Source organism: Gambusia affinis, linkage group LG01, assembly GCF_019740435.1.
Source record: "Gambusia affinis linkage group LG01, SWU_Gaff_1.0, whole genome shotgun sequence".
NCBI lineage: Eukaryota > Metazoa > Chordata > Actinopteri > Cyprinodontiformes > Poeciliidae > Gambusia > Gambusia affinis.
In genome coordinates this window covers 20788621-20801588 of record NC_057868.1, presented here as the reverse complement: position 1 = coordinate 20801588, position 12968 = coordinate 20788621, and the positions used below count along the sequence as shown (strand labels likewise).

Below are 12968 nucleotides of genomic sequence, written 5' to 3'. Positions count from 1 at the left end.
TGTTTGTTTAATGAAGCAAACATTAAAATTGAGTATATAAAAATATTTCTATACTCAATCTTCCTTTTTCCATAATTAGTGACACAAACCCCAGACTCTCCAACACTACACAGTAACTTTGTTCATCTCTCGTAGTTTTGCATCTACAAAAGACTTACAGCTGATTCTGTCTTGCATTGGAAACTAATAAGGCCACCACAATAATGCAGTAAAAATGTCTAACAAATTAGAAAAGCACAGGATAATCTCTGCTGTTTATAACTTAATGCATTAAAATGCACTAATGCTTTTCCAATACAATCAATGTTCCATGCATAAAAGAGCTTTAAACCTGAAACTTGGAATGGCTTTTATAAGCTTTTAACTGAGATTTATGGGCATCGAGGTGTTTCCAGTTTATTGGATCACTGATTTGTTTTAAAATGAGTTCCAACTTTCCTCTTGATTATCAAACAAAACATCACAGTGTTTATAGTGATTGAACTGAGCAGTTTCTCACCAATTTAAATTCTCACCTTTGTACATACAGCTTACAAACATAAATCTTTAAACATTTAGATTGCTGAAATTATCAAAGTAAATATAAAAGCATGTCATCTGGATGTAGAGATATGCTGCACCCTAATGTTGCAAAACACTTTACACCTTAAACATGGCAACTGTTGTGTAGAAATGTTTTAGTTAGGACTGTAAATACTTGAAAATGTGAGGTTTACTAAATATGAGCAAATCTTTAATTACAAGAAATATGGCTGGCGATCTATCACTTACAACTCCTGGTCTTGGATAAGGCATCCTGCCTTCATAGGGGCCCCACTGATAGTTAGGGCCCTCTTTGTGAGCAAAGGGCCCATTGAAAGCTTCTCTGATGTCAGCCATACGGTAAACACATACAGCAAAACCCTGGAAAACATTACTGTAGAGAAAAAAATAATAATTGCATAGATTATTTGTATCATGTTGTGTGTTTACACTCTAAAATCAAAATCTACACCAGTTTATAATGGAAAGATGATAAACCAACATATATATGACATAATGTAAGAAGAAATCAAACCTATAAACAGCTTAACTCCAGTCATGGCAGTCATACTTATTAAGGATGTTCAAAATGATCTACAACTTAGTCTGGGCAGAGTTATTGACTCTGGGCAGAGTTATTGACTCTTACAATAAATCACTCCTAGCAGTTTTGTCCAGCTCCGGTTCTCAGAGGGAGGAATCCTGCAGAGCTCAGATGTGTTTCTGCTCCATCTCAGCTGATTCAAATGGCTGAACTGCTTCCCCAGCATGTCGCCTCGCTCTGCAGAGGCTTATTAATGACCCATTTATTTAACTCAGCTGCGCTGAATCAGGGCTACATCAGACATGCAGGGCAGCGCAAAATGACGACAGACTTTGGTCACCACTGAGTTAAGAGTCACAATCGGGGTAAAACATTGTTTAGTTTTCATCCACACTATCTGAGTGACCTAATGTCATTCAGTGGATGATAAAAACTCATTTTGCTGCAGATGTCTTTACCTGATAGTGCTGAAAATTGCATAGATGTCCGGGTTTCTCTCATCCTTGGTCCGCAGTAGGAACACATCCTCTGGTTCAAATTAGAAAAGAAAATATGTGTGATGTGAGTTTGATAAGGCATCACCACTAAATATTTAGCTCGTTAAGAAAGTGGTGGGGCTAAGGAAGGTTCCAATCAAAGTTTCCAAGTGTGTCAATGAAACTTTTGGTGCCTCTTAATTGTCTGTGTTTTTTTTTTTTTTCTCACCAAGCTGGTTGAAGTGTGTGTCGATGCCATGAGGCCCAGGAACAGAACAGACCAGCCTGGCTTTTATGAACGTGCTCCACTTATTGACTAGAACTCGTTGTCCTCCAACATCATTCTGGTGTAAAATGCAGACAAACAACCAAATAAACACAGCTGGGCATTTATTTCCAAACAGACATTATTTGTGCTTTTGGTTTCAATTAAAGACCAACATGTTAGATTAAAGAATGACACATGTGGACTCTGTCTATAATTTCCTGGTTCCTCATAGAGGCATGCGAGGTAGGGTTTTATCAGCTTGAGAGACTCAATTTTAAAGATGGAGATTCTGATCAATCTCATGCACATGGTTTGATTAATGAGATTTTATAAAAAGTCAAACAAATTATGTGTCCTCAAACCAACTAAACAAAATTTTCACAGATAAGTGCTGGAATGGAGAGAAAATAATGCAGAAATGAACAATTTCCAGATTATAAGCAGCTATTTTCTTCACATACTTTGAACACTGTGACTTAAACAATTATGTGGACAACACAAGAATTTTCACCCACAGATTTCTAAAAGCTGGAGTGCATGATGAAGAGGACAGCTCAAGCTCAAGCGCAACATTGTCTCGAGACAAAAGAGACATCAACACCAACAGCAAATGACAGACAAATGACGAGACTAGCAGGCACAACGAATGCCTTCATGGATATGCAAAATATATGCTGGTCAGAAAATAATGGGAGAAGGACAGACAAATGACTCAACAACCACAATGCAATTTAAATCTGAACCAGATTGCTAATTGCTGTTTTTGCGTCTAAATGCACCAAGCTTTATTCACAATAGAAACACTGATGTACGCAAAATTGTAAAATTTTCCTAGAAAAGTGCAGAACTTGAACTTCCATCTGTGATAAACATAAAAACAACAACACAGTAGCGTGTTCGGTTTTATTTCCCTGACACATGAAATTCAGATCATTTTGTCACAATCAGAATAACAGAAGGTGTTCATGTTTACATTCACGCCATTTGCATTATCAGTCTGCTCATACCACCCGTCTCATTCAAATTACAAATTCATTCCTATCAAACTGAAACTGATCAGAAAAGTCCGATTGGGATATTATATGATGCATTCTTATTCCGATTGGTTATTTTTTTCTGATTACTGTACCTATGTCCATGTAAGCGTATCTACTGCGTAGAAGCTCTATAATAAAGCTGCATGTTGATTGCTCTTCAATTTCAAGCTTAAATGAATTAATTGTGCTTTAGTTCCAAAAAACAAAACAAAAAAAAATTACAAGAGGGAAGGAAAGAGAGATGAACGTTTTCAAAGGAAGTTAAAAGTAGGATTTTATGAATATATTTTTAAAATATTTTTCTTTTGACATAATATGCTGCTTTTCAGCCCTGCAGCTGTGTGAATAAGTGAATAAAATAATATGGCTATATGAATACTTTTTCTGCTGACTTCTCAAGGCACATATGGTTTTGTAAGACAAATCAATGCGTGAAAGAATGTTGCAGGACTTGGAATGCGTTTCGAGTCTCTGGTTGGGAAATTTGACAGCTGCATGTAGTTTGGGAGAAGAAAACATTTATCTTAGTCTGAACATAATGACACTTTCACACTCCTGTAGGGAAATGTAAATACTTTAGGATAAATTTGTCCTTTCAACACAAAAGCTTTCAAGTGTCATAATAAAAAGACTTAAGCATTAAGCACATTATCCCCTGTCCTGTAACATTATTTGTGAAGTAAATGGCGTTGTCGGGTTTTTAGATCTAATCACTGACTCTGCAGCTCTGTTGAGGTTTTCATTGGTAAATCCCAGAAGGACTTAACTGCTGGAAGAGAAAGCAAACTCACGGCAAAGCTCCTCTAAAGCTCAGAGCTGGAAACATAATCATTTACTGTCTCAAAAATAAGAAGCAATTATGATATCTCACCACACACACTCGTCCAACTTGTGTATGGATGGCCTCCTCCTTGTCCCCTCCCTCTGAGGCCTTCTCAGTGAAAAAAAAATACACTTTATCATCGTCCCTGTCGTCGTTATCCGGGATGAGGTGGGCAGCGATGAACCGAGGGTCTGGAAGGAGTAAACAGGAGATAGAAAAAAGTCACAACCTCAAAGGAGAATCCTAATTTTAAATAGATTTTTTGACTTTCTATTGACATCTACCATTACTTTATAGGGGGAGGGGGAAACTCTCAAAGTTAGCTGTTTTCAGTATCAAAGATACATTTCCATTGTCTTACTCCTAGATCACACCATTTGTGCAAGCTTTCAAAATAAATAAGTGACATTTTTACCACGAAGAAGCTTCTGATCAGTCTCTGTTCTCATGGTGGTGCGACCTCCCATGCTCCTGAAGATCACAGAGTCTCTTCCAAGAAAATCTGCGGTCAGTCCTGTGTATAACTCACCACCTGTAGGCAGGCAGAGCCAGAGGTGGAGAGAGAAATAAATAAATAAAAAAACCCATTTAAACAGCCAGTTTAATTTTTTTGTGTCTGAAAACCAAAAACAATAATAGTTTGATATGAATCAAAATCATGGAGGACAGGAAGATTGTGCCCGGTGCAGTCAACCAGGACATGTTGACTGCACAGACCGTCACAACACCTCCAGAGAGTTTTGAGCCCTGACAAATAAAGATGTCTGATACAGGACATATTTCCTTAGTGACAAAAACAACATATTTCCTTCAAATGAAAACCCAAACGTCAAGTAAACATGGGTAAGGTGCTTGGAAATAAACGATGGATAATGGATAATGTGGAAAAACTTTGACATGGATTTTTGAATGCATTCCTGGCCAATATGAAGTACTCTATTGAGGTCACAGTCATTTAAAGAAACATGCAGTTGCAGACCTTTGCACATCAGAGTGACAATGCAGGTCAGAATAGAAGCAGAAATTACAAAGGTAAGGTGAACATCACCAAAATCTTTGTGTTTTCCTCTTACATATTTTAGTTATAAACCCTCATCTTCTACTGCGGTGAAATTAAGGCACACTGGATTCACGACAGAGGAACTTCACAGTACTGTTGTAGACTTTGTTTTATGAATTAATGTTGTAGTTTGGCTTACTCAGTACCATCATCACTCTTCAGCAGCTTTAAGCTGTAATCTGTGGCCTTGTTTCCACCTTCTTTTTCCCTGTCACAGCTGTTCTCATGTTCCTCGATGTCTGACACTGAGATTAATATAAAAACGTTCAGCCACAAGCCTGAACACAATTGACTGAGAATATGAGAGCAATTATTTGAGCAAGTCTGTGTACAACTCTGTTTCTGACCTGTGAACATAAACACATTAAATAATTATGTCATTAGCAAATCTTCTGCCTAAACTGTAAATAAATAAATAAATAAATAAATAAAAATTACTTTTTATATAATGAATTGTCATCACAGAGTTTTTCTCAAGAACTCCATGTGTTCTGAAATCTCAGCTGTTTTTAATTTTTTATTTTTTTCCCCCCTGGATAATGTTGAAACTGAATCTGGCCCACGGATTGCTTTTGTACAACATGGTGAAGAAAAAAAACAAAACATTTATTTTCTTTGGCAGTACTAATGCTATCAGAAACACACCCATTCTTCTTAAAATCGCAGAGACAAATACAGCGTCTTCATATAGCTTTGTTCTGTGATGTTATCTCATAAGCAAATATAGAAAGACAGACAAACTAATTAGTGCTGACCATACCACATTGTTTTTTTTTTGTTTTTCTTTTGAGAAAGGATCAAGAAATGTATCAGCTGAGAACTGATACAAATGAGTTTAACAGTTTAAAAAAGATCAGAGAAAGATAAATAATTGAAAGTATTGTACTTTGAAGCAATGCAAGCAATTTTAATTATTAGTGGCACTGATTGCAATTGTTGAAAATCTTTAAGAAATTTTCCGAGATAAAAAATGTAACAAGAAATTAATCTTATTGAACATAACTTTGCTAGGAGGGCAAAAAAGCATCTAAAAAATTCACTGCATCAGTTTTTTAGCCTTTCAATGAGTAATCTGAACACATCACCCTGTATTTATAGTTCACGTTATCAAATGACTCCATCTGGATCGCTCTAAATGTCTCACTATTTCTGCAGTGAGTTTGAACATTGGTGTGCCCATGTGGCCACTGTATAGGATAGCTGGAGTCCACACTGCCAAATATTTGGCTTGGGTTTTAATATTTTCCTGCCAAACACAAAGTACTGCTGGATGATTTCTGATGCTGGAATCATCCAGCTGTGCAGATGTATGCACACCCCGACACACACACTATGCAGGCCTCCACCCTAAAAAGATCCCAGGATCATCTGTCACTGGCATAAATCAGTGTTCCTTCACAAGGTGCAATAAATACTTAATGACGTTTCAAGAAAAACACCCAGAATTGTTTATTCTAGTGGGGACAGTTTCAAAATGTGTGCGTTTCACTACATGTTAAAGCCAAGAAAGGTTTGCTTTTAATAAGGTTTTGTCTTATTGATATGACAAAGCACTTACATACAATGTAGGTTTATTGTAGGTGTACAATATGGTCATAAGTACAAATTTTTTACCTGCAAGTTCTGTCCTTAAATGAAACAAATCTTACAGAAGTTTATAGATATGACAAATGCAGGATATAATGGTGCAAATGACTTGTACTTGGAAGTTGCATTTTCTGGTTTCCAACAGAGGAAAATCAATTATGTTGCCTACTAAAGTAAAAAAGATGGCACTACAGAGTCATCCCGAGTTCAGTATGCAATGCAGTGCAGAATAGAGAAAACCTAATGGTGTTGCAGGATGGTAGAAATCAACTATTTGCCTGACCACTCACATTAAGCTTACCTATAACGCCATCCACTTTCTTTTAAATGTGAAACTATATAAATAGAGGTTTTAAGTCTAAATGACTTTTATCTGCAATAGTTTCTGCTGTTCATTAACAAGAGGAGGAGTGAAGGTTTACAAACAAACAGGCTGAAATAAGTGGAGCTTAAATAACACCACATATCTTTAGTTCAGCTGAGTGAAGACTAGTCACCTGGTCACCTGGCACGCTACTTGAACACTATTCAAGCAGCGTGTTCTGCTCTTTGAATGCCATTCAAGTAGCATATTTAATCTCCCTTTGGGATCAATAAAGCATTTTGGAGTTGAAGTTGAATTTAGTGGTTGCTGCAATGGAAAATGCATCAATGTCACATGTCTAAATCCTGAAACCCTTTCTGCTTTCCAACAGCTACATCATGAAAATTAAGTGAATGAGAACAGATCCAAACTAAAACTTTAAAGTAAAGAGAACAGGTGCAGATCGTCAAGTCAGGCCCAGATTGCAAAAGTTACAAGTCAACATGCTGACCAATTATATCATCATGTGTCTTTTATTAAAGGTCGCCCTTCAGAATACTGTAAACTTAGTTCAGAGTGTTTATGTGCTGAAATACGAACAAGGGTTATTTATTTATAATGGGGTGGACTGGACTCACAGTTATAGTTGCATCAGTTTTTCATCTCAATAAACCAGAGTCAGATATCACACCCCATACGGTTTACATACACAGTTAACATTCCGCTATTAGTTCCATAAACAAAATAATAAAGTGATAAACACATATGGAAAATGAACTGTGACATACCGCTAAAGGTGCTTGTAAACGGAAAGCTGGGGTCATGTGGAACCTTTCCTCGTCCACTCTCCACATTCAGTGGGTTCATGGTGAACACGTGCTGGGGAAGAAAAGGCACAGTTACAAGTGTGTAAATTAAGTCCAGCAGGTGGGCCCCGAGGAGAACTCTATCAAGCTGATATTTATCACAGCTCCAGAAACGCATGAGAAATGCAGATTTACTTCATGATTCCGATTCCAGAGTTGAAATATTAACTGAGTCATATATTCCTCACCAGCTCTTCCAAATGGAAAATCTTTTTATTGACCGTCTACAAACAAGGTCTGCCGGTTGCACCACCTGAAACTGATTATCTTGTTAAGCAAAAGTTCAGCAGGTACAGCAGACAAAGCAGACAAAACATATTCTTTTAAGACGTTACTGTAATTTTATTGCGGGGGAAGAGAGATTCTTCATCGTTGTCGCAACGTTCAGATTAGTCCAACTGGGACGTTTTGCAGTTTCACACAGTTTTTCACGTTTACTCGTCCTTTCATCGAACCCTCGCCTGTCTGAGAACGAAGGAGCCGTCTGAGATAAGAGGAAATTTAGGATTAGCAGAGCTGCCAGAGTTCAGACAAATTTCCCACTCAGTTCCCAGTGCAGATCAGTCCTGGGAGACCTGGCTGCAGGAGAGCCAGCTGGGTAATAACAGAAAATATGCTATCAAATGAAATCTGCTGTTAAATTTTGAACTTTATTAACAGTAAAAAAAAATTTTGACGTTGCAGATTTCATTGTTATAGTTGCAATGCTGGTAAAATGTATTTTTGTAAACCAAAAAAAAAAAAACAAACACTAAGGCAAAATCATCAATTTCTGCTATGCTATGCTAGCAAGGTAACTACCGTAAGAAAATATTCCATTGGAAATATTCTCTCGTCAATCATGTAGAGTAGTTTTCAACAAATATAGAATTTACAATTTGAAATAAAATATCTGGAGATACATTTTAAATCTGGCCTTTCAAAATGCGCAGAAGCAAAATTAAACAGTAAGAGTACATGAACCTCTGTAGGTGAGATACTAAATTTGAGCAGATCAACAAAAACATTATGTTTTTTTAGAAATAACAAAAGTAGTCCACCAAAATGGATCACATTACCACAGAGTTGTACAAAAACAGACCTTAACAGATGGTAGTTTAGCACTTGTTTCTTGTTACAACACGAGCCAAATAAGCATAAAGCTGATTACCTGTTTAAGAAACACAATTCAGCCCAGATTATAAAAAAGGTTTATTGAGTCCACTCTTATTAACTCATGTTCTTTACTTCACATACCAAATATATTAGCCCTAATATTTAGTTAGGGTCATCACCAGAAGCCATTAACATGATTCTGGAACAATAGAGACTGGCACAAAAGGCAGATGTAATTTAAATTCATTGGTTTTACAGGTAAAACGCAATTTTAAACTATAGAAGACCATGCATTTTCACACGGATGTTGTGGTATCCAAACTTGAACAATCTGTTGATTTGGACAAGTTGAACAATTTGAAGGAACCTCACCCTTATTATTTTCTGCTCATTTTGTCTGCATCACCAGCACCAATTGTAGCATCAAAACCACAATATTTGACAGCTGTCTTAAGTTTGAAGTTTGTCTTTTCATTGTGGCTAATTAGCTCAATGTTTATATTGTCTGATCAGAAAATGTATCTTTTCCAGGAGGGCAGCTACAAATGACAGTCATGCTTGAAAGATTGTGGAAAGGGCGATCTTTCTCTCTTTAAGGGAAATGTTTTTCATTCACATGTGGATTGTGAAACTGGTCTTTCAGCACGAAAAGCTTGGCAGCAGCAACATTTTGATAATTCCTGGATTTTTTTAAGGAAAAAGTTTTTATTTGCTCTTACGGTTAAGTCAAATGTTTGAAACTTGGCTCCAACTGGGTTTTCGAACGAGGCACTGATCCCAAACAAACATTGAAACTACTTTTAAAAAGGCCAACATTAAGGAATAGCATAGATATAAACCCTATTGAACATTTATACACTTTTATTAAAAGTAAAAAATAAATAAAAAATAAAAAATACAATGGTATTTTACCATAGAAACTTTTTTTTTTTTTTTTTTACAGTGTGGGCCAAGAAGTAACCAGTGGCACTGATACCAGAAGTTCATTATTCATTGATTTACATTCTCCAAGTTATGGACATTGATCCACATAAGAAAGAGGATTCTACACTTGAGACTTTATGTATCATTTTGTAACTGAATGGATGGAAAGCCTGTGTTGAATTCAAACATGTCTATTCAGCTCTTGGTTTCCACTGAAGTAGTATGTCGTGTGATTTTTCAACCCTGGAGAATAAAGATTCAAATGCATCATTAACATAATATTCATGTTGATATTAGATCTAAATGGATTTGTATTTAAACATAAATGATCCATCAGTGCCTCCTTAAGCAATGCTTAGAAAATTTAGGCAGATGCTAGTAACAAAAGATTAAGTTTATTAATAAAAACATAACAAAGCACAAACCTGGTGAATGCTGGTTCTTTTTTTTTATTATTAATTTATCAATCTTTTTTTTCCAGTTATGCATCTACATGGTTAAAACGTTTTATTCTGGTATTCCAAATAAATTCAGATGCAACATTTTGCAAAAATACTCCTCCTGCTTCCCGACTGGCCCCACCTCACAGCAGCCAACAGATGCAAAACCTCGACAGGGTTTTTAATTTCAAAGCTGTAACTCATGCTGCCCTCTGCAGTGAATTATGTGGCACAAAGCTCAGCAAATCAGCGCACGATGAAAGGGGCAGAAAGGGAAACCTCAATAAATACATCCACAACAGAGCCAGGTGCAAAATCCAATGTGTTCGTGTCTGTCCGGCGTCACCTTCCCATTACACCTCATTAGGACCAACACTTACTCTTTATCCTGAACAGGATCTGTACTCTTAGTGAAAATAAATCTGACCACATCTTTTGTTCTGACTGCAGAAATGAAAAAAACTTAATAAAATACTGAAGAGGGGACTGAAGTAGACGGGGTCTTTTTGACTTAACTCACTGGTTGGTCAAATTGACTTAATGAACTCAGTCCACATCCTCAGACTGTGTGACTTTTTAGGTCAAAAAAGGGCCACTTTGGATAAAAGCCCTTTTGTTTCCAGTCTTTCTACCTCCACTTCAATGCCACCAGAGTACCAGGCTGTCTGTACCAGAAACGTCTCGGTGCGATCAAACGCGGTCTACTTCCAGGAGAAAAGTAGGAATGGAAGGTGACAGGAGCAACTATAAAACTCTGACTTTGATACAAACCCATGTGACAAATTAAAGTGCCCTGGCCGTGAACTCTGTTTCTCAGTCCATGTTCCTCTCATAAACAATAGAGCATTGTTACACGGTGGGCGAGTCCTTCACTGAGCAGAGATCACAGGGGAGATGATGACATTGAAGTCAGCTGCTTAAAAAAAGGCCTGTCGGAATCGGCGAACAAAAAGCGCAAAACCTATTTAGTTTTAGATGTGCAGCAACACACACACACACACACACACACACATGCCTCACAGCATGTTGAGGAACATGAACGAGTCAAAGTGATCCGGCGCAGGAAAATTCCCTGGCAGTCTCAGGATGTTTAACTTTTTTTTATTTAAGAGATGTATAGTTTTTTTAAGTGCTCGTCAAGAGGTTTGAACGACTTTTACAGGTAGTGAAGTGAATATGCAGAGTCCACCAGCACGCACGACGCTGAAACACAAGCTCGCACCGATTAATCTCTGAACTTGCAGTGCCTTGCAAAAGAGTCCAGGACCAGACCTAGCAGGTAGGTTCTGCAAAAATATTAACTCAGGAAGACTGGATACAAATTTTCAACACACATTTTAGATTTTATTGGAAGAACATTTGAAAACAATTAAATGTTTACTTTTCATTTCACAATTATGTATTACTCTTTTGGTCTTTCACATAAAAACCACACAACATGCATTATTAGTGAAAAAAAAAAAAAATCAAGAAAAGGTTTGTATTTTGTCATCATAATCTTAGTCATTCTGGTTCTTTTTTGTGTATTCAAAGATTTTATTATTATTATTATTATTATTATTATGGAGAAATATCTTGTCTTCCCATCTGGATTTCTCCTTTTAAGCATGTAGGCGTGCACGTGTGTGTGTGTTGGCTGTGTTTTGCTCCTTTGTATGTTTTTACACTGCTCATTTGCTCATCCCAGATGAGCAAGAGTCAAGTTTTCTAAGCAATGCTGCGTGTGAATGTCTGTGTCTGAATGTGTTTTCTCATGATGTTCCACGGGACTCGAGCAGCTCATTAGTGTGTCAGAGTCACTCGGGCCACACTCTGTCAAAACAAATACACACAAGTTCTGTGATACATAGGTTTAAACATTCAGAGCTCTTTGTATGCAGTTCTGCCAAGCATAATACGACACACGATTGTTGAACCCCAACAGCAAAATTATTGAGAAAGGTCACAACAAACGCATACAGACGGTAAATGATAAATGGAGTGAACTTGTATAGAGCTTTTTTTCATAAATCCTGTTTTGCTAATTCCCTAATCTCTGCCTTACAAAATATCTTCTAGCCATGCAAATCTAACACTTTTTAGTTATGTTAACTCTCTGTTAAAGTCAAATTCAGATGCCGCTCTCCACTCTGCTGATCTGTTGATTCATCAAGGTCCATTAGGACTCTGTTCAGACATGTGCATGCAGCCCAGATGTTTAGTGCTAAAACAGAGAAAGCCTCCCAGTAGAAGTTTTACTATCGCAATCTGCTGGACTTTGAATTCAGCTCAGTGAATCATGGTTTGTTTTTCAGCCATTTATGCTAATTCTGATGCTATGTTCTGCTGATTTCCTCTCTTTCCAGATTTATCCTGCACGTTTCCTCTCTGCTTTACTTTCTTAGTCCCCACAGCAGTTTCTCATCTGTTCATTTACTCAACTTTGCGCCACTACAAATACCCCAGGGTTAAGTAACTCCAGAGTCAGATGATCTGTTGTTCTCGCTTCATCGACAGGCCTGTGAAGATTCAACCACTATAGAAATGAACCCAATATGGCCAATCTGAACAACTCTCTGTGCACCAAAAAGATGTGGCGTTCCACTTCTGCTCAAAGTGTTTATGAACACCACGACATAAAAGGGCAAAAGGGCGCACAATCTGAGGCAAACGGTGAGTTACAGAGAATAAGATAGCTTTAAAAATATTAATTTGGAAAAAGCTAAATGTTTCCTTTAGGAAAAGATGCACCTCTTCTGAACTTTGATATTGGTTATCCACAACAGATCTGATCTCTGAAACTTTTCAAAGCAAGATTTGAACAAACTTGAGATTTTTTTACAGGATGAAGTCTCACTAAAGCACATTTACCGAGCACATCATCCAAGAACAATGGGGGCAGCCACCAAGTCCATCAACACAGACCTTAATGTTTTTTTTAATTTTTTTATTTCTTACCATGTCTAAAGAATGAATGTAGACACTCTTGGACTGACTCTTGTGGTGGTATTCACCTTTAGACATTGCACTGAATCAAACAACG

At 37.2% G+C, this 12968-nt stretch overlaps 1 protein-coding gene across 3 annotated transcripts in view; it reads right to left on the bottom strand.

Annotated features, from left to right (window-relative positions):
- Window positions 1-12968, bottom strand: part of sema3bl (sema domain, immunoglobulin domain (Ig), short basic domain, secreted, (semaphorin) 3bl) — a 61603-nt gene that overhangs the window by 11837 nt on the left and 36798 nt on the right. For all 3 annotated transcript variants that reach the window (XM_044118057.1, XM_044118042.1, XM_044118048.1), the window contains exons 5-10: window positions 7410-7500; window positions 4086-4202; window positions 3719-3861; window positions 1772-1886; window positions 1525-1594; window positions 772-916 (exon numbers count right to left, since the gene is read on the bottom strand). In XM_044118057.1, the coding sequence (XP_043973992.1) occupies window positions 772-916; window positions 1525-1594; window positions 1772-1886; window positions 3719-3861; window positions 4086-4202; window positions 7410-7500 (681 nt within the window). The remainder of the gene's footprint in view (window positions 1-771; window positions 917-1524; window positions 1595-1771; window positions 1887-3718; window positions 3862-4085; window positions 4203-7409; window positions 7501-12968) is intronic.